The 20,242-nt window shown below is 32.8% G+C and overlaps 2 protein-coding genes across 4 annotated transcripts in view; one reads left to right on the forward strand and one right to left on the reverse strand.

The window, feature by feature from the left end:
• The window catches only part of LOC127839085 (fibroin heavy chain-like), a 278,358-nt gene that overhangs the window by 193,940 nt on the left and 64,176 nt on the right, over positions 1 to 20,242 (reverse strand). The window lies entirely within an intron of this gene.
• On the forward strand, positions 13,314 to 20,109 carry LOC127839088 (uncharacterized). 3 transcript variants are annotated; one of them, XM_052367280.1, is made up of 3 exons: positions 13,314 to 13,398; positions 14,728 to 15,137; positions 18,614 to 20,109. In XM_052367280.1, the coding sequence occupies exons 2-3, from the start codon at positions 15,006 to 15,008 to the stop codon at positions 19,976 to 19,978; spliced, it is 1,497 nt and encodes a 498-aa protein (XP_052223240.1). In that variant the 5' UTR covers positions 13,314 to 13,398; positions 14,728 to 15,005; the 3' UTR covers positions 19,979 to 20,109. The 3 variants fall into 3 exon arrangements, with proteins under 3 accessions (XP_052223240.1, XP_052223243.1, XP_052223241.1); XM_052367283.1 differs by having other exon boundaries at positions 13,341 to 13,402; XM_052367281.1 differs by lacking the exon at positions 13,314 to 13,398 and adding an exon at positions 14,022 to 14,165.

The following is a 20,242-nucleotide window of genomic DNA, read 5'->3' on the forward strand; positions in this document are numbered from 1 at the left end:
AATACCCCATCGCCTAGTGTTAAAAGTGGTGCTAATTTTCCATCGCAAAGTGCTACTAGTAACACTATTAAGTTACGTTGGCAGACGCCACCTTCGCACCGAGCCAATCTCAAGCAGAAGGGGAACGACCGGCAGGCAACTTACATACCACGCAAGCTTCGGACACAAGAGGTACAATGTATAAGCCAAACATAAGTAAGTTAGCATGCTTTACAGGTAGAGACTATGACAGTTTACCAGCGTTTCTGGCAAAATTTCAGAAATTCTGTAGCATGAATAACATTGATAGGGGTGAATATGCTAATGTTCTTCCATTTTACTTGTCCGACCGAGCAGAGAATATTTACAATAATCTGACCGAAGATATTTAATCTAATTATCAAGAACTCACTAAAGCGCTTGCAATACGTTTTCAGACTAAAGAATTAGACTATCATCTAATTGCTATTAAACAAAGAGAAAGCGAATCATGCGATGATTATATCTCGAGAGCATTAAAAATTTCCACTGATGTACAAGGCCTTGAAGAAAAAGTACTCGTTAGCTTGCTTGTCAATGGATTTAGAGACAATATTAAGAAAGATGTAATTTTAAGACAGCCGGAATCTCTATCAGAGCTAGCCAAATACTGTAAACTCTGTGACATGACAACGTCATCCTCAGTCAATGCTATTGACACAAAATTTCAAACGTTATTGGAAGAGATTAAAACCTTAAAAACGGACATCAAAATTAATGAAATTAATGCTTTACAATCAACCCCAATACCAAATATACCGGTAGAAAATTCTTATGCTCAACAACATACGTTTCAAAATCAAATTCCACCTGTCCCTTACGGCCGTTATCAACAATTTCAACCGCGAAAAAAACAAAATTATAGGATGTCAGTACCGTTAGATTATCAAAGACCGCGAATAGTCGATAGATCCGTATCTAATCCACGTTTACAAGCAAACAGATAAAATGCACAAAACCAATTTTTTCCCAAATGCGGATACGATTCTTGTAGGGGGGTAGAAACTGTTTCGCATTCAATAAACGATGCAACAATTGCCAACAATTCAATCACTTTCAATAAATGTGCTTTCGAACTAAAAAATGATGGAAAAGACAGAGTAGTAGGTACCATTTTAATAACGCAAATAATTCAAAAGTCCAAATAAAACATGAACAAATTAATAAAAATGGTTTAATTAACAAAAGTACGCATACAACTCAAGATAAACAAAAACAAAGTATAAAATAAAGACGTAAAATATTAGCTTTAAAAGTAGTATCAGCATTTTCTCATAACTCTTTACCAGGAACAATCGAAGATGTCAAAACAAACATTCTTTTGGATTCGGGCAGTAGTATGTCTGTAATCAGCAAATCATTCTTCGCCTCCACAAAATTGTCGCTAAAAAAATGCCGACCATCTAACCTTCATGTCAAGACCGCCATATCTGATAATTCGTACAATGTGGAGGGTGTCATTAACCTCCCAATGCTAATTGGCAACACGCGCTTTGAGCACCCGTTTTACATAGTAAAAGGCTTAACGAATAATGCAATATTAGGAGTAGACTTCTTTTCGCAGTACGAGGCAAAATAAAATATTGAGACCAATACTCTTGAAATAAATAAAGATTATATTACATGCAAAACCAATTTTATAACAAATGAAAAGCTAATAAACAGATAAGACTTAAAGCTCATTCATTTCAGAAAATACCTATTCAATTAAAAGAATGTTTTTTTAATAAAGATTTACATATTATGGATGAAACAAATATCATGGAACTTGATTTATGTATTACAGACAATAAAAATATAACTATACAATTTCCAATTTACAATAACTCAGATATAGAAAAAATGATAAATAAATATGATATTTTAGCTTCAATACATATTTTAAATGAAAACGAAATATATGAAATTAATAATTTAGATAAATGTAACGAAACCGGAAACTTTAAGACGACAACCTAAAAAGAACAAATATTACATAATAAAATAGGAAAAGAATTTGCGAATAATCAGCAACTGTTCGATCTCTTAAAGCAATATCAAGATATATTTAGCGATTCAGAAACAGATGTCGGCACAGTCAAAAATGTTGAATGTTCCATTAAATTTATACCGAATGCAATACCTATACGTTCAAGACCATATCCGGTAATCCCCAAAACGAGACAAATCATTGAAGATGAATTACAGAAAATGCTAGATAAAAATATCATTTTACCATCAACTTCAATTTGGAGTAGTCCTATTGTATTAGTTAAAAAAATAAACATTCAGATGACATTTCGCCCGAAGATAAAAAAGAAAATAAACAATTATATAGGTTATGCATTGATTACCGACTTTTAAATAAAATTTCAAAGAAAATGTATTATCAAATGCATACACTTGTAGATGTTCAAAATATGATCGCACAGAAAAAGCCAACTATCTTTACTAAAATAGACATAAAACAAGCATTTCTTAATATACCCATGGCCGAAAATTCTAAAAAGTATACTGCATTTAATTCACCAACAGGACGATGTTTTCAATTTAACGTCCTTCCTTATGGGTTATGCAATAGTCCTTTTTATTGGTCATTGTATCTTTCAAAATATTAGGAGAATTCAATTTCAAAAACCTTCTATTTTTTCTAGATGACTGTATACTTATGAGTGACAATATTGAAACCCACATCAAAGAACTTTCTCAAGTTTTACATAAACTAAAAGAAGCTGGTTTAGTAATAAATCTCAAAAACAGTCATTTCGCACAAAAACGAATAACATTTCTAGGCACAGTATTTGCAGGAAACACTATTCAAATGGGCCTTGACAAATTGAACATAATTAACGAATTCCAAATTCCGAATAATCAAAAACCATTAAAAAGCTTCTTAGGGATGACAAATTTCTTAAAACGATTTATAAAAGACTACTCACACATTGTCGCTCCGTTAAATAGATTACTTAAGAAAGATACCATATTCAAATGGACCGAGGAACATGACAAAAGTTTTAATTATTTAAAACGGGCATTAATGGCAAAACCAATTTTACGATTACCAGATTTTAATAAAGAATTCACTATTTATACAGACGCTAGTACCTCCGCAGTAGGATTCATTTTATGTCAGGAAGATTCTCCAAAACGTCACCATGTTATTTTATATGGGGGTCGTGATGTTATTTTATATGGGGGTCGTCCTTTAAAAGATAACGAAAAACGTTACAGTAGTTGTGAACTGGAATTATTAACAATTATTTACGCTTTGAAAGAATGTAGAGTCTATATATAAAATATACATGTCAAAATTATAACAGACAATAAAGCTTTAACATTTTTGCATACAGCAAAACACTCAAATGAGAGACTATATAAATGGGCTTTAGAACTAGAAAATTATGATCATGAAATCATTTATAAAACTGGCAAGACAAATCCGAGCGATTACCTTAGTAGAATTAACTATTCTAAATCAGACACTCACTTTAAATCCAAGGAAAGCATACATACACTTCCCAGTGAACCTTTGGCACCAATACAAACCACGAACAATAATCAAAGTTCACAGGTTAATATCCTCACACGAAAACGGCTAAATAAGGCACCTCCACAAACCTTGGCAACAATACAAATAACGCAAAACAATCATTGTTCCCAGGTTAACATTCTCACAAGAAAAATGCGAAAACAAACAATCAACACAGCACCCACCAATCATCAACCAATTATCTCTACTGACAATCAACTTAGCACCACTCCACCTGACAACAGTGTTATATCAGAAAATGATCACATACAAGGTTCACAACTCCAGACAGTCAATGACCGAAAACAACAGCACGCACACTTAACAACTTATCAACTAGACATTATAAACTTACAAACTAAATCAAAAGACTTTTGCGACATTTATGCATTTTTAAAGAATGGTCATTTACCTGATGATAAAGACTTAGCAAAACGAATTCCATATATAAGCACCCAATACGAAATAGTTGACAATTTTCTGTTTCATTTTTACGAACCAAGATCTAAGAAACATCAAACTGAAAAAACTTTAATTAAACAATTAGCTTTACCTGAGTCATTGAGAAATGAAACACTTTACAGTTGTCATGATTTAAATGGTCACTGTGGTGTTGATAGAATGTTTGCAACCCTCATTTTTTTTATTACTTTCCAAAAATGTATCAAGCAGTTAAAGATTATGTTAAATCTTGTAAAAACTGTCAAATATTTAATAGAGATCACAATTATAAACCATATCCATTACAAGAACCTTTTATTGCAAGCGAACCATTTGAAATGTTACACATAGACATTGTTACTGTAGCGAAACAGAGCAAAGACTATAAATATGTTTTAAGCGTTATATGCGCATTTCAAAATTTGCACTATTTATACCATTAAAAACGAAAAACACTATTGAAATCGCAGAACAACTTTATCATAAAGTATTTGCAATATTTGGGCCACCAAAACATATCACAAGCGATAGAGGACAAAACTTCTTAAGTGGTATAATGGATGTTCTTTATAAATTCTTTCAAATAAAGAGGCATCAAACTGCATCTTATCACCCAATGAGTAACGGACTGGTAGAACGGGTACACTCTACATTACTCTCAATACTACGTACATCGTTAAAAGACGAAAGCGATCGGCCTGATAAGCTATCCAGTGTCCAATTAGCCTATAATTCAACAGTTTGTCCGAAAACGACACAATACTCCCCGAACTACATTCTTCTTGGCCGACATATGAATAAACCTATTACTTCCGATTTATTTCCACCAATTAATACCAACCCTTCAATAAACACTTATGTTGAGGAATTGAAACAAAGATTTAAACTTATATGGAACATCACACAAGAAAACAAAAACAATTCACGTGACGTTATGCGTAAGTTTTACAATCGCAAAACTGCAATACGTCCATTTAAATAAGGAGATCTTGTTTTTATTAAACAGGAAAAAGTACCTTTAAACAAATCCAGAAAATTGTTTAGAAAATTTTCAGAGCAACCATATATATACCTTATATAACCAAAATATTACAAAATGGCACATACATTTTGAGAGAACGATATTCAAACAAAGAGTTAAAAGTTCCGATTAATATTAACAGATTACGAAGATACCATGATGAAAAGGATTTACGTGATTTATCTCAAACATTTAAATTCCATGAAAATGAAACTAATGATAATACAGAAAATCAAAACAATCCGCAAAGCGTTACCGACAATACAATGCCAAATATAACGGCAACTGACAAGCAAAATACAATAAATCAAAATGATATTCCACCAGAAAATTCCAGCAAGAAATGGTACAAAGCTGACAAAATTTTAAAAACCAAAATTAAAGATAATCAAAGACAATATTTTATAAAATGGACCAATAAAAAGTATGAGAACAGTTGGGCAAATGACGTAGATACATCTGAAGCACTAATAAAACAATTTTACATAAATAAATCTCTAAAGAAAAATCACAAAAGAAAAACGGTAAAATGATAAACAAATTAAATCTTTATTTTTTTTTTCTTTTAGGCAAGATGTTGGTCACACGATTCATTATACTTTTCCTGTCACTTGTGGGAGCACAGGGCGAACTATTGCTGATGAACCATGGCGTTAAGTTCTCAGATCCAAAAACAATTAACTTCGTGAATAATGAATGGACGCATACTTTTCGATTTGATATGCCGAACTATCATTTCGATAGTGACATCGGTAGAAATTATTCATTGTGTAGAGACACTTATTTCTACGAAAAAGGATGTACCATTAGCGTCGAATTCAACACTCTAAGGATTTTAATGGAACATAATTTACAATCTTTGTTACAAAAATTTCGTAGCATGATTCCTACAATCTCAGATAAACGCAAAAAAAGTGAGTCACAACTTTTACTTCCTTTTATAGGGGAACTTGGATCGACCTTATTTGGAATAGCGACAACTTCACAACTGAATAAACTGACAGATCGTGCAAACAAATTGGCACAAAGAGTTAATCTCTTAACAAACACATTTACGAACGACTTTGGTGAAATGTCATCATTTGCAACTAGTGTCCATGAGCATATGAAATTATTCGATGAATTCGTTGCGAATGCTTCAGCAGTTAGGCATAAAATTATAAACGAAATGGAATCTATGTCACATATACATACAACGGCCAAAAAGTTAATACTAGATGTAAATGATAAAATGATCAAAATAAGGTCACAGTTTGATAGGTTAGCCATAGGAATTGAATCACTGAGCAATCGTAAATTGTCAATTCATATAATACACCGAACTAATGTCGCAAACGTTAACAGGAATAGCTTCGTCGCTAAAAATCAGCTATCCGGCTCATAAATTGGTCAGCACTGAATTGGCATTTAACTACAATCATGCTGAATTTATTTATGGACGCAACAATAATTCGATATACATAATGGTATTGTTTCCACTGACAAACAGTTTGGATAACGAAATTTATGAATTAAATTTCTTCCCAATTCCTCTTGACAATGATATAAAAAACAAAGATGCTAATGAATTCACATCAAAACCGCGGTATTTAATTTATAATGGAAAAAAACCCTACTATTCACATTTCTTGATGAATCATTCTTGAGAGACTGTTTGACAGCAGGTTGAACAATTTGATGTAAACAGAATGTTATATTTGAAATCGAGTTCAATACGAATTGTTTCGTAGAACTCTTGAAATACGGCGACAATGCAAAAACGAAAGATATATGTGAATATAAGATTGTAAGAAACGTCTTGAAACCAGAGCTGAACATTTTAAATAGTTCTAAAGTACTTGCATTCATGCAATCAAATTTAAAATTGGAATGTGTAAACCATTCTAAAACAATAGATGATTGTAAATACTGCATTATCGATGTACCATGTGCATGTAAACTAGTCTCAAAAAATCAATGTATTGATGAGCAATTCACAAAATGTTTGACAAACGATACTACTGTCGACAAAATATATCCGATTAACTTACCGTTACTCCAACAATCAATTCTTTAATAATACAGTTTTGGATAAATTGATGAAAAACATCTCGTACAATGATCCAATCAATGTATTATTACCGGTATTTAAAACTTTCGATCAAAACACAAAGGATATATTAACTCGGTCGCACACATTAGAAATTGACATGCAAACCTTCGTGAAAAGAGCAAAGGAAAACCAAATTGTGTACCATAGCCTAACAGAAGCAATGCTTAACGGTGAAATCTCAATTGAATCAGGTTTATCCACTTTTGATATTATTTCAATCATAGGTATATTACTCACAATCGGAAACACGCTCATGTTGATATTTCTTTCACGAAAAATTCGCATTCTATTAACTGCAATTACACTAATAAAACCAACAGCGGCACAACATCTTAAATACGACAATCCCACCGCGCTATCACCACTTCAGGAATTTACCAACAATCTTAATGAGTCTCTGAAATATGAACATTGTCTTGTCTTTCTGGCCATGATTCACGTTCTCTTGCTAATAACAATCCTTCGCAAATTGCAAATATTAAAACGACAACGTGGCACTCTTTTGATTTTACATATATCAAATGGTTTAAATTATATTGATATCAACATCGTCAGTTCGGTTTCTTGTCGATCAGAATGGATCATTGACTAACCTGTCACACTGAACATAGACAGCATACGCTTTGGATTGTTTCCAAAACTACTCATTAACACTTCGGAAATTTTGTTTCGGAACACTACAGGGGATATAATAATGGAAATACCATCTGCTCTGTCAATTGGAATTTATCAGTACATCAAACTTCGACAAATGCTCAACACAAACTATCACACTGAACTATTCTTGGTCCATAACGGAATTAAGGAACGTACTTAACCGAATTTCAACTTCTTAAAAAAAGGAATAGCATTTGTTTTCACTTTGTTTTATTTCATTGATAATTATCATCATATTTGAATATGTTATAACTTTGATATCAAATTTTGCATGGATTTCAACCTTGATGTCAATTATTCAATGTTAGATTTCATTTTTTCCATTTAACCATTATACATACTTTGAAGATTATTGAATAAAATTGATTTAATCTTCATTATTAAATACTACATTTTACATGCTTTTCTCATATAAGATGTCAATCGTTACATACTCTCATTTTATTCATTACATACATGCTTCATGTTTATAAAAAAAATACTTTCGCTGTTCTCATTTCAGGCGCACACGACCATACATCATTCATATAAACATAGTGTGTATTTTATAATTGTATTATTAGATTTGTATTTTCATTGATACCCTATTGTACATATAATATCATTGTATCGCTACATTTTTGGTTTCCTATTGTCAATTTTACATTTCAGTATTTTAATTAAAATGGACATTGTTATTTACATTTCATTTTTTATATTGTACTCTTATTATTTCAAGTTATTATTTAAATACAATGGCAAATCTTCTAGTAATTAACACATTTCCCCCCCTTTAGATCACCATCAACTACATCACATAAAATACTTTTTAAATACTTTTCCCAAATTAAGAAAAATTCATAGACGCACTAAAAAGTTAATATTTACCCACATGTTAAATAATTCTAACATTTCATTTTCAAGCTTAATTTTTGCTTTAAACTACTTCGACATAAATATACTCTATCTTCAAATGCTCGACCATCTACTTTATGAAACCCGTCCCCTAAATTTTCAAATTTGCCAAGCAATTATTTTAAGGTTCGGATCAAAATCCCAAATTTCCATAATAGCCCACAAAAGATTTATTCATTCAAAATTTCTACCTCCCTCGTTATACGATTTTTCCATTACAGACATCTTAAATGCAGATCTTAAACAAATCAATAAATTAATGAATCAACATTTTTACTTTAACAAACAACCCCTTAAATATCAATCGATTCCTATAGATTTTGACGACACATATTGCCGAGTTTGTAACGAATCCTTCAAAAATTGCAAAGAAACAAGAATCCAAAGTCGTTATCCCCATACCAAAACAATCGGGGGAAGCGGTAGATTACCTTTCTCTATATTAAAACCAAACTGTTGTAATAGACCATATCATTCCTTTTGAAATCCAAAATTTCTCCAAAACAACTTCATAATTTGCAAATTGTGTCTTCATTATCATAAACGATTCGACTGGTCCAAAAAAATTCTTTTGCAAAATTGTTAACCCATATGTATAAATTGTACATTTTTGTTTTTTTAGTTTAAGACACTTCAGGCGGAGTGTACATTTAGAGTTGTTGTATTTTCATTTACGTTTTATTGTTTCATTTTAAATCACAGCCTGTATTTGTTCTATATTATAAATATTATATTTCATTATCATTAATCAAAATGTACACCATGGACGTATTCATTCAACTCAGTTTTTGGCTTTACCATTCTGCATACATTCAGGCCCTCATTCGGTTTTCGCCAACACTTTACATTAAAGATATCCTAGCCACCACACTCCCAATTCACAAATCACAGTTACAGCAAATCCATTACTTCATATCTACCTTTCAGACAATGGACACCATAGAACACACACATGACATATCAATATTTACATACATGATGACATCAAATGAAATACAACTTGATACCATGGTCTTCGTCATCGACTACTTAGACATCCCTGTTTTACGACCACTTATCAAGCATTAACCATACACAAAATATCTACCTTTGTAAAGCTAATATCTGAACTCACGGGTTTAAATCACCATTATCCATAAAAGCATTTCGTTTAAAAGCATTTCGCTTTCTAATACGATCCACATCACTCCCGAAAAAAATCCGCAAACACATGTCTATCACTACACTCTACCATACCGACAATGATCAATTACACGAGCGCATACACCAATTTATCGCTACTGGTCACCGTGGAAAGACACGTTTAGAATCTTATTTTCTTTGTCAAATCTGTCAATGGTACAATTTAGGTGGCGCTAGAACACATTGTTGCGGCCTAGGTTATCACGTCATATGTGGCAATCCACATAAGGTCATAAACAATAAACATGTTTCCGATTTTGCTTAACGGAACTACAGGAATCGGACTTGCAATTAATCTACACTCGGCAATAAATTCCATACGTTCCAAAGTAGAAAACAATATCGTGCAACAAAACAGGTCAAACATCCGAAACAAACAAACAGATACGATAATACGATTCCTGTTCAATCCCCTCAAATGAGTTAGTCGTGGTGCTACATATGTAGATATATTATATTACTGATGTTGTTTTGTTATGCTCTAGTGTCATTTTCTTGTCACTCCAATCTCTGAAAAGAAACTTATATCACATATAACATATACTTCTTTACCGTTATTTCATATTCATTATTATTTTTTCTCTGTCAACACAATTGTCATGTGCTTTGAGAAAACATAAGAATGAAAAAAAATAAATAATAAAAATGTATTTATGCCCAAACATATTATTTATTCATTTAACATATATATTGTGTTATATTATAAATCAAATGATAGAAATTTAATAACGGAACATATAAATAATATAATTACAACTTACAAATGAAATTAATCATCATTATCGTATTCCAGTAATTATCAAGAGGTGGTTTTATAATATAATATTAAAAAATCACATGTATAATTTCAAACATTAAATAGACATTTTAGCAATGTAAGAAAATGTTTATTTACATTTACATTAATGCTTCAAATAACTTTTGTAGTTATTGACACATAATTATGTTGTATTTGTTATGCAACCTTATTGTTGCTTCAATTATATAGTAACATTCATTCAATGCATAGTGTGTTTACGATTTATTTTGTATTATCTACATATTACATCCACTTCAATTGCTGTTAAATTTGTTAGATTAATGTATGCATGCTTTCATATTATACACTTAAATGTTTTGGGATTGTTTTAACAAGCAGTTAAATTTAAACAGCCCATATATTAGAAAAGGAATTCTAATTAAAAGAAGGAGGGGAAGATGTAATCCAATTAAAATCACATTCTTATGAAATATTTGTTATATTTAAATTTTCATTTTAACTTATTTAATAATTTTAATTAATCATAATTAATAAAGTTTTAATTAATTTCAATAAACACAATTTTATAATTACTATTGCATATTGTTTAAAATAACTAGTGCATATTGTTTAAAATATCTATTGCATATTGTTTAAAATAACTAGTGCATATTGTTTAAAATAACTATTGCATATTGTTTAAAATAACTATTGCATATTGTTTAGAATAACTTTTATATATTGTTAGAAATACTTAAGGAATTAAGAAATTCATTAAACCCAGTTTTTACAAAACCGTATCGGTACACTTTTTGTGCCAGGTGAGCTACAAACTCTATCATATTGAAAAACTACCTTGATGTACTATAAGAAAACAGCTTAGCTAAGAGAAAGAGTAACACATTCCAATCTTAATTGTTTACCAAATCAAGAACGCAAACGTAAGCAGTGGAAACTTCCAGAAAGTTCCATGACTAAGGGTTAACAGTTTTGACCCGAACAATTATAAAAAAAAGGTGAATCAGCGTACCACGTGAGACCACGTAGGATCACGTGAGAAACGTATTTGGAAAAATCTGATCAATTTTCAGAAAGTAGCCACCGTAAGAATATTTAAGAAAACGCTTTGGGCGACTTGAGCACAATGTTTTTGGATATATTACAGAGAATAAAATGGGCTGTTAATATAATCGACTTCTTTAATTATTTACATCTATTATGAATCAAAGAATATTAGCGCTTAACGCTAATTCGCATAGGTCGAAGAATGGTAGCATTTAATGCTAATTGAATATGAAATACGACAGAAATAACATTCACTAAGACCGCAATGGACAGAATAATTAATTATTAAGAACTAAGTAAATGAAGATCCCGTTACCACTTACATTAAATGGGAAAATGAAAACCTCAAGGAACATTTAAATATATACATAGAGTAAAAGTACGTACGATACTTCACTGGACCATCAGGGGGCCATGCTCGTGCCGGCCAAATGGATGGTCCAGTTGGTGGTTTTATCACAGGGTCTGGTTCCGGTAGTGTTTTTTTTCAGCGGAGCTACCGGTGACGGTCCTGAATCCGGTCCTTCCGGTCTAGATTCCGGTGGTCCATGTGAAGGTCTTTTCTCAGAATCTGGTTCCGGTAGCGGATCTACAGGTGGTCCCGCTCCTTTCAGCCTAGGTCAATTTACAGTTTGGTGGTTTAATAAGTTTACATAATTATATATGCAGGTGACAATGTTACATAGACAAAAAATTAGTATACATATAGGAGATAAAACTGAAAAGTTTATTAAAAGGTTGAAGTCCTATTTCAACATCACGTAATAGTGTGTTTGCTCTTCATTTGCAGCCTTACAGGAAAATACTCGTGAACTCAGAAGGTAGATTTATTTCTGACGCATGAATAAGTAAATACGTAAATAAACAATTTATTTTTTTCAGTTCTAAGTTTTAATATAACGTTTGCAATAAAGTTGAAAATCTTGGTTATGAATTTGTTTGGGTATAACGGGTGGTGTGTTGTTTGTGGAAGGCGTTCAGCAGGTGATCAAAATATACTTTTAGCTTGCGTTCACCTATCTTGATGATACATTGGATATAGCAAGTTTGCATCGATAACTAGCTTTGGATTGTATGTAAGGGGTTTAAAAAATCGAAAAAAAATTCTGTACAATAGATTGAGATTGGATTGACGTATTTCACTGAAATTTTTGGTGTTGGCAGATTACAAGAATACCAATTGTATATGTTCTAGATGCGCTAGCAGATATTTAAAGCTTAAAAATGATAAGAGTTTGTCTTGTACTTTCTAGCATGACTTTTAGAAACTTTTTAGAAAATGTAAAAAGCACACGTTTTCAATGCTTGTTTACTGTTTTCAAACAGTAGAACATGTAAAGTGCTTATTGGTCAAATAACGGAGAAGTCTAAATTTTCCTTAGTATTTGTAATATTTATATTTCATTTGTAAAGTTCTTTAACTTATGTTCTTATTAGGGGGGGGGGGCGCTTTTTGAACGACGTGATATTAATGGATATTAACAGTTAAGCATAACAATCGTCTAAACACAATTAAGATGTTTGCACATAAAATGATGAGTCGATTTTAACATGACTTTTGAAATGCTGATTTCTATGAAGTTGCGGATTGAGGAAAATGAACTAAACACCTAAACGGTACGCTTAAAATTTACAGTCCTTTGATAAATAATATATTGAATATATTTATGTTAAGTAAGAAGCTATTTAAAGGACCTCTAAATCAATAAATTAATCGTGGACGGAAGTAGATAAGCGACGTTATTACTCATGGGCAAATCCCATTCGCATACTTTGGTTCCGTGAGTAGGTTTATGATTATCTTTTAAATTTATAAACGTATTTGTACCCAAAATATCTGATATATAAGTATTGATCTATACAAAATGTGAATGAAAAACCCATCGCATAAATAAACTGATCAGAAATACTGTTCAAATGTTATTGTATATCGAAATTGAAATATTTTAATATATTTCCTGTCATTTCGTGTTTGCTTTTGTCATTTGTTCGAGAAGAAATGTGGCATTTTAGCGTATTAAATTAGTCGTAGCTGTATACAATAAGTTTTAATTGCAAACGAACTTTGTGAACACTTCGTAATTATAACTCAGAAACTCACTCCAATTGATATAGAAATCGAAAGTGCATTCAAACTGTTACTTTGCTTGTGAGTTATTAAAGGTTTTATTTTTTCGAGGGGATATGTTATCTTTGTTATGTTACTTCATATCATGTTCTTATTTAGTCTAGTTCTTCAAAGATATTTTTTCGAACAATTACTTGTTTATAAATATGTGTCAGCAAGTTCAAACATGTATGTTTAAATATAGTCGAATCATAACAGACTCGGGAATACCCGTTAAGTTTTGATATCAGTATTACTTTGGCTAACTCCGGTTATTGTTTTTAGTTGATCGCGGCCGACTAAATTTACAGAACATATTTTGCAAATCAGTATCTGCTAAGAAGCCTTAGCTACGGAAAGAACCGCAACCCACTATTCTAGGAGCGATTACCGCTGCCTGCCTGCACTGCATACGACTTATGCTTCTGATTTACTTCTGCAGTGAGTGTATATACCAACTTGCAAGACGAAATTGGCCAGTCTAGCGTTTATCATTGAAATCTGTAAATATTGGCTGCTTTCAGGAAAAACGGGGCTTAATGCATGTAAAATGAGAATAGCGTGTGCACACTGATTAGCCTGTGCAATGCGCACATCAGCGCTTTGATTTATTGAAGTCGTAACACTGTTAGTAGTTTATCACGAGGCTCATTGATACTAGCTGGAGTATGCTATCTTCAACTCGTGATCCGTGTGAAACATTGTTCCAATTCAGTTTTCCATAAGCACATTGGCCAATTATGAACCTGGGGGATTGGGGACTGAGTCTTTTCAATATTCTTGTACATTTATATAGAATAGACTGCCTAATTATATGTTATGCGACATTGTAATTTATATATTAATTTGAACATTTTGGCGTCGCTTTATGTGAGGTTATCCGAACTTAAACACCGCTAACTCATGTTTATTAATTCAACATGCAAATATGAACGTATATTATCGCTTTCATAATACATATTTAATAGTATGTTCGGCAATCAAAATCCATATTTACTTTCAGAAAATGGCGGAAGGAGGTATCAGTCGTACAGTGTCAGATTCTGAGAGCAACCTCACTCACAGCAGCATGAACAGTCGTCACTCTCAGGCAAGTCAGCAGCCGATGTTTGTATGAGATAAAGCCGATTGTAACATACGTGAGGGGGGGGGGGGATTTTGCGACGTACAACTAAGCAATGCATAATACGCCATTTTGCCCTACAAAAATAATGTTCCATGATCTGTGTAGATCACATTCAAGATTTTAACATTCCACCAAGTTAACTGTTTGGAATAAAAATGTTAAAACGTTGCCAATTTAGAAAATATTACATGATTGTATTTGTTTTATTCGACGAACTCCTAAGGCGAGTGGAACACGAAGTAACACAATCAACATGTGTGATTCAACACACCGGAACACCCAGTATTGTAATATTCCATATATTATTTACTTCCTTACGATAAGAACTAATGGGATGAACGCTAGAAAAAAACGATTATATGAGTCGTGTTCTGATAAAACTGGGCATAATGCATGTGCGTAAAGTGTCATCCCAGATTGGCCTGTGAAGTCCGCACAGGCTAATCAGTTACGACACTTTTTGCCTAAACTTGACTTCGGTAATAGGGACTTCATTGAAACTAAAAATACCATAAAAGCGGAAAGTGTCGTCCCTGATTAGCCTGTGTGGACTGCACAGGCTAATCTGGGACGACACTTTACGCACATGCATTATGCCCAGTTTTCTCAGAACGCGGATAATATATTCAACGGTATCTTGACACAAAAGGGGAGCACATCACTAGTTGTGAAAAGAACCGCATGAATACTCCGAAAGACGTACACGCTTCTAAGAGTGCGTCTAAACATAGAAATATAATTTTCAGAGTTTGAGCGCATTCACATTTCTCTGGTAGATGTCGCTAATTGTATTGTATTGGCGGTAATTGTCATAATCGAATAACCATTCGGCTTTGCCTAACTGCGACACGTTTATTTTCGTAATATTTTATTGGATATAGAATATTGACAAGTTTTCTCATGGAATGATTATCTGCAGGAATAAAGTCTGTTTCTTTGGCGCCTTTACGAGTGTTAGTTCACGCAATGCGTTATGAAATATGTATCAAAATGTGAATTTTTCACGTTTGTTTTTGTCACACGTTTAAATATGTCATGTGGTCGTACGCATAGATACCCAAATAAATATGTATTTTTAATTTAATTTGTTGTGTTATGTTTTATTACGTAGATGTATAGGGTCTATAGAAAGTGATCTTCCCCAGTGTCCCTCGAAAATTTAAAAATAGTAATGATTCATGACACCCTGTTGTTGAATACTAAAACGGAATTATGAAATGTGCATATCCCCGAAGTCATTCCTTACTGAAGATAACATTCGAAAGTATTTTTATGACTCAGACTTTATTTGAGTTCGGTTGTGCTAAGAGGAAGCACAGTCAGATATATCCTGGAAGAATAACCGAATATAAACATAGTTAAATTATTTCAGAAATACCCTAAAATAAAAATGTGTTTTTTCAATTTAATCTCTCTCTTACATATATACTTTAGAATGATGACTGTGATTTTATTGTGTATTGCATGTGAAAGTTAGGTCTATTTAACGATCTGTCGAAAAGAATGGCAATGTACAGCGATTTATATTAATACGATATAAACACAGATTTATATAAATACGATATAAACACTGATTTATATTATAAGATATTATACTGTAAAAAGTCCGATGTATCCAATGTAGAAATACCGAAAATAAAAATCAGTCAACCATTTCAGAAACAACACTTCACAAAAACTTTCAATGGTGAATCTTCTGGATTTAGGTGCATGCAAGCGTAAGAGGCTCGATTTACATTCGTAGAATTATAAAATCTCTGTTATATTTTGCTTACATTTTTCTCTACAATCGCCTACCTTTCAGCATATATACACGCGGACGTTTCAATGACGTAAATGAAAGAAACAAATAATGCGTTTCCTTCATAATAAAAAGAGAATGACGTCTTATTTATTTGTTAAAATCAATGAACCAATATGACACAGTTCAAGAGTTTATCAGTCAGTCAGCAGTTTGGGTGTGGTTATCAAAGATTTGGGATTTTAACAGGTTTTATTGTTGTTTCATTTAGAAATATCACTGCAATGTGAGTCCGATTATTGATCCCTTAGTTTAAAATAATAACTTTGTTCAAAATGTTGGATAATAAAAAAAAAACAGCAATTAATAACATTTTTAGAAGCACAAAAAAATGTTTGGTAAAATGGCTAAGTTGTTTTGGCAATTGTTTTTGAGAAAATAATGTATTTGTGCTAAAGATTGTTTGTGCAATTAAATTACAAAAAGATTTACAGTTTGTTTTGATATGATCAATTTTCAAATTTCTAGTATGTGTTAACTTAAAAGTTTGCGCATCTGTGGACACATTTGTAACAATGAGAAAGATCAAGTGTCAGATGTTTGGTACCTTAAAATAAGATCAATGTTGAATTTCTAGTACATATTTGCATACCCATTTACATTCTTATAATGAACTCGACTCTGATGATATATGATAAATAGTCAATAAATTGAATTTAATTATGCAAAAACTATTTTATGAATACTCAATCTGTTAAAACAATACAGTTGTTTTCGGTATCTAAAGCTGTTCTTGCAAAAACAAGTTGTAACATGTCATCCCGAATAACATCCAAAGATGCTGAGATTGTGGAAAATTTACTTCCATTTTCTTTTGCTCAATACTGTCCTCGTATCACGTTTATCCAAAATAAACCTCTGTAGCAATGGGAAATAAATTTCTTTAAAACACATATACAAACACACAAAAACTACTTATTATAACGCATATATGTATATATCCGCCAAACCAACAAACCCTTTCTTTTCACAAAACAAGGTGAACAACCATTGATTGAAGTTTCTTCTACTCAGGTGAGCGACACCAAGGCAACCATTTCCATAATGTTTAAATTGTGAACATTTGCGCGCAAACTTCTCAAAATTGTGAAAAACGGCCATTGTTTTTGAAGGAAAATAAGCCATGCCCTAATGTGTATTTTAAGTATCATAATAGTGTCGGTCTGTATTAACACTATTTATGAAACCTAATGTTTATACATGTACTTTAAAACACAAATGGTCCACAAATAATACAAATTCTACCACGGCACGTGACTTGTTTCCTATTTACAAAGAAGGAAAACTACTTTGGTTATTACCCCGATATACCAACGGTTGTTTAAAGTGACGTCACTTCGATTGTCCGCGCACTGTTTATGGCTGAAGACGACGTCATTTGATTTTAATTGTGATGATGTCACGTTTTCGCGGAAAAGTGGAGGCCGTTCGGTTAATATAATTCTCATGTATAAACTTTAAATCGCGGATAACTTATAATTGAAATCGTGTTAGAATCGAAATAATCGACGGGTATCCGTTGGTTATTGCGGTTATAACCAACGGTATGTCGTTCCGATGCTTGTTATCAAACCACTCGGGCTACGCCCTCGTGGTTAAATTCCTACGCATCGGAACTCCATACCGTTGGTTATTACCGCAATAACCAACGGTTACCCTTCGATTATTTCTTAAATAATGCATTTATGTGTAAGCTTACTTTGTATGATGTTATTAAATATTTCAACACACAGTGTGGTCGTTTATTAAAGGCATAAGACTCCCTTTCGCCCCCTTGGTGCAAAATGGTAACACGTGACATTGAAAATAGAAGGCACATAGTATTTGTACATAAATATACTTTTTTTTCTGAAACTATGTGTCAATCACATTCAGATATATGTAGTTTTTAAGTGCTTATCTGGCGAATAAAATAACGTTGCACCTTTAATTGACTTAAATAGCATGCAATTTTGTTTTCAGCATTATGTCGAAAGTGTTTCCCTGGAGATCTGTAACATCATGACTCGGCTCGGATACGGCGAGGAAATAAGACGGTGGAGGATTGAGAAGTACTGCGAGAATGATAGACATCTAAATGCACGACCACGTATAATAAAACTACAGACAGCTGGAAGCAAGGCAGAGGGCCTTACCTGCCTTTTCGAAAGTGACAGGGACTTTTTATACACGCTGAAAGGTGTCATATGTGTAGAAACTGGTATCAATCTTAACACTATACCAGACGACATAAGTGTGTTTGGGATAGACGATACAGGTGTTTATCCAGGACACTGTAAACTGTTACTAAAAAGGCCAGCAGCGCGTCTTCATAATACCATTATAAAAGCTGCTCTGTGTAAAATTGGTTATGGGGAATTTCTATTAAGTAGTGTTTTATTTATAGATGAATGCTCGAGAATGTTGAGACTTACAATTCAACATAGTCTTGGACCGGTGGAAAGTGTGCTCCATGAACGCGCGGGGCCGGCATTACCGCAAACCGTGGGAGGAATATTAAAGGTGGACAAGGTATATTCAATACGCTGTCAGTGCCCCAGCATCCTACACAGATGGGCTGTCAGACCCCGTCATTGGCCACAATCAGTTGTTGTTCAGAAAGTCGTATCGTTAGGAGCCTATGTAACCCCGACGGGATTTAAGGAAAGTAAAAACAAGCACATCGAATGGAGGATTTGTTTTAACTTCGGTGAGACAGAACTTATGAACAACCTTAATGACACACAAGCGAAAGTGTATGTTCTGCTTAAATGGATCCTTAAAGACATAATTAAACCAACTAATAAAGAAATAACATCGTACGTGGTGAAAAACATCATTTTATGGCAAGCTGAAAACATCCCACAGACAGAGTTTAATTCACGTAGCTTACTGCACTGGCTTCATGACGGACTGAGAGAGCTTAGGTCTGCTATTGAGAAAAAACTACTTAAATACTACATGATTCCAGAGAGAAATTTAATGGAAGCCTGTGGTTTGGAGGATGCACTGAAGCGTAAATGGATAAAAGATATCACGGAAATGATTGAGATGGGTCCCAATGTAATACTGAGATTGGAGAAGATACGAAGGGCCATTATCGCGTCCCCAGAGCCGATGCTGTGGTTCAGCAAAACAAGGATAGAGCTGGAGATGCTGTATCTGGAGTACTTTAACAGAGCTTTGAAATGTAAAAGAGAAAACGGTGAGCAGGATGTCCCGGATTTCATGTTGTATGCGATACGGAAACGCCAGGAAGAGATAGAGTTAGAGGTGGGAAGACGTATGCGTATGGAGGGCTGTTCTATAAATGAAATCCACAAAATCATCTATAGAATGTTGATATAGTAACGAAATACAAATACTTACATATCACGTGAATCATGGCTATACTTATAGTCACATATTCGTTTCAAAACATGCATACAGCCATAAATTGGCTTATTGATGGTATATACGGTATTAAATTATGAACATTATATTATTTGTTGTGCAGTATTAATTTATTTGATATTCATCCTATTGTTTTTATATGTATGAACGCTCATATAATCATATATTTTGTTAATATAAAACGTTTGTCACAGATTCAATTAAAGCGTTCGAGAGGAA

This window comes from Dreissena polymorpha, chromosome 7 (assembly GCF_020536995.1).
Source record: "Dreissena polymorpha isolate Duluth1 chromosome 7, UMN_Dpol_1.0, whole genome shotgun sequence".
NCBI lineage: Eukaryota > Metazoa > Mollusca > Bivalvia > Myida > Dreissenidae > Dreissena > Dreissena polymorpha.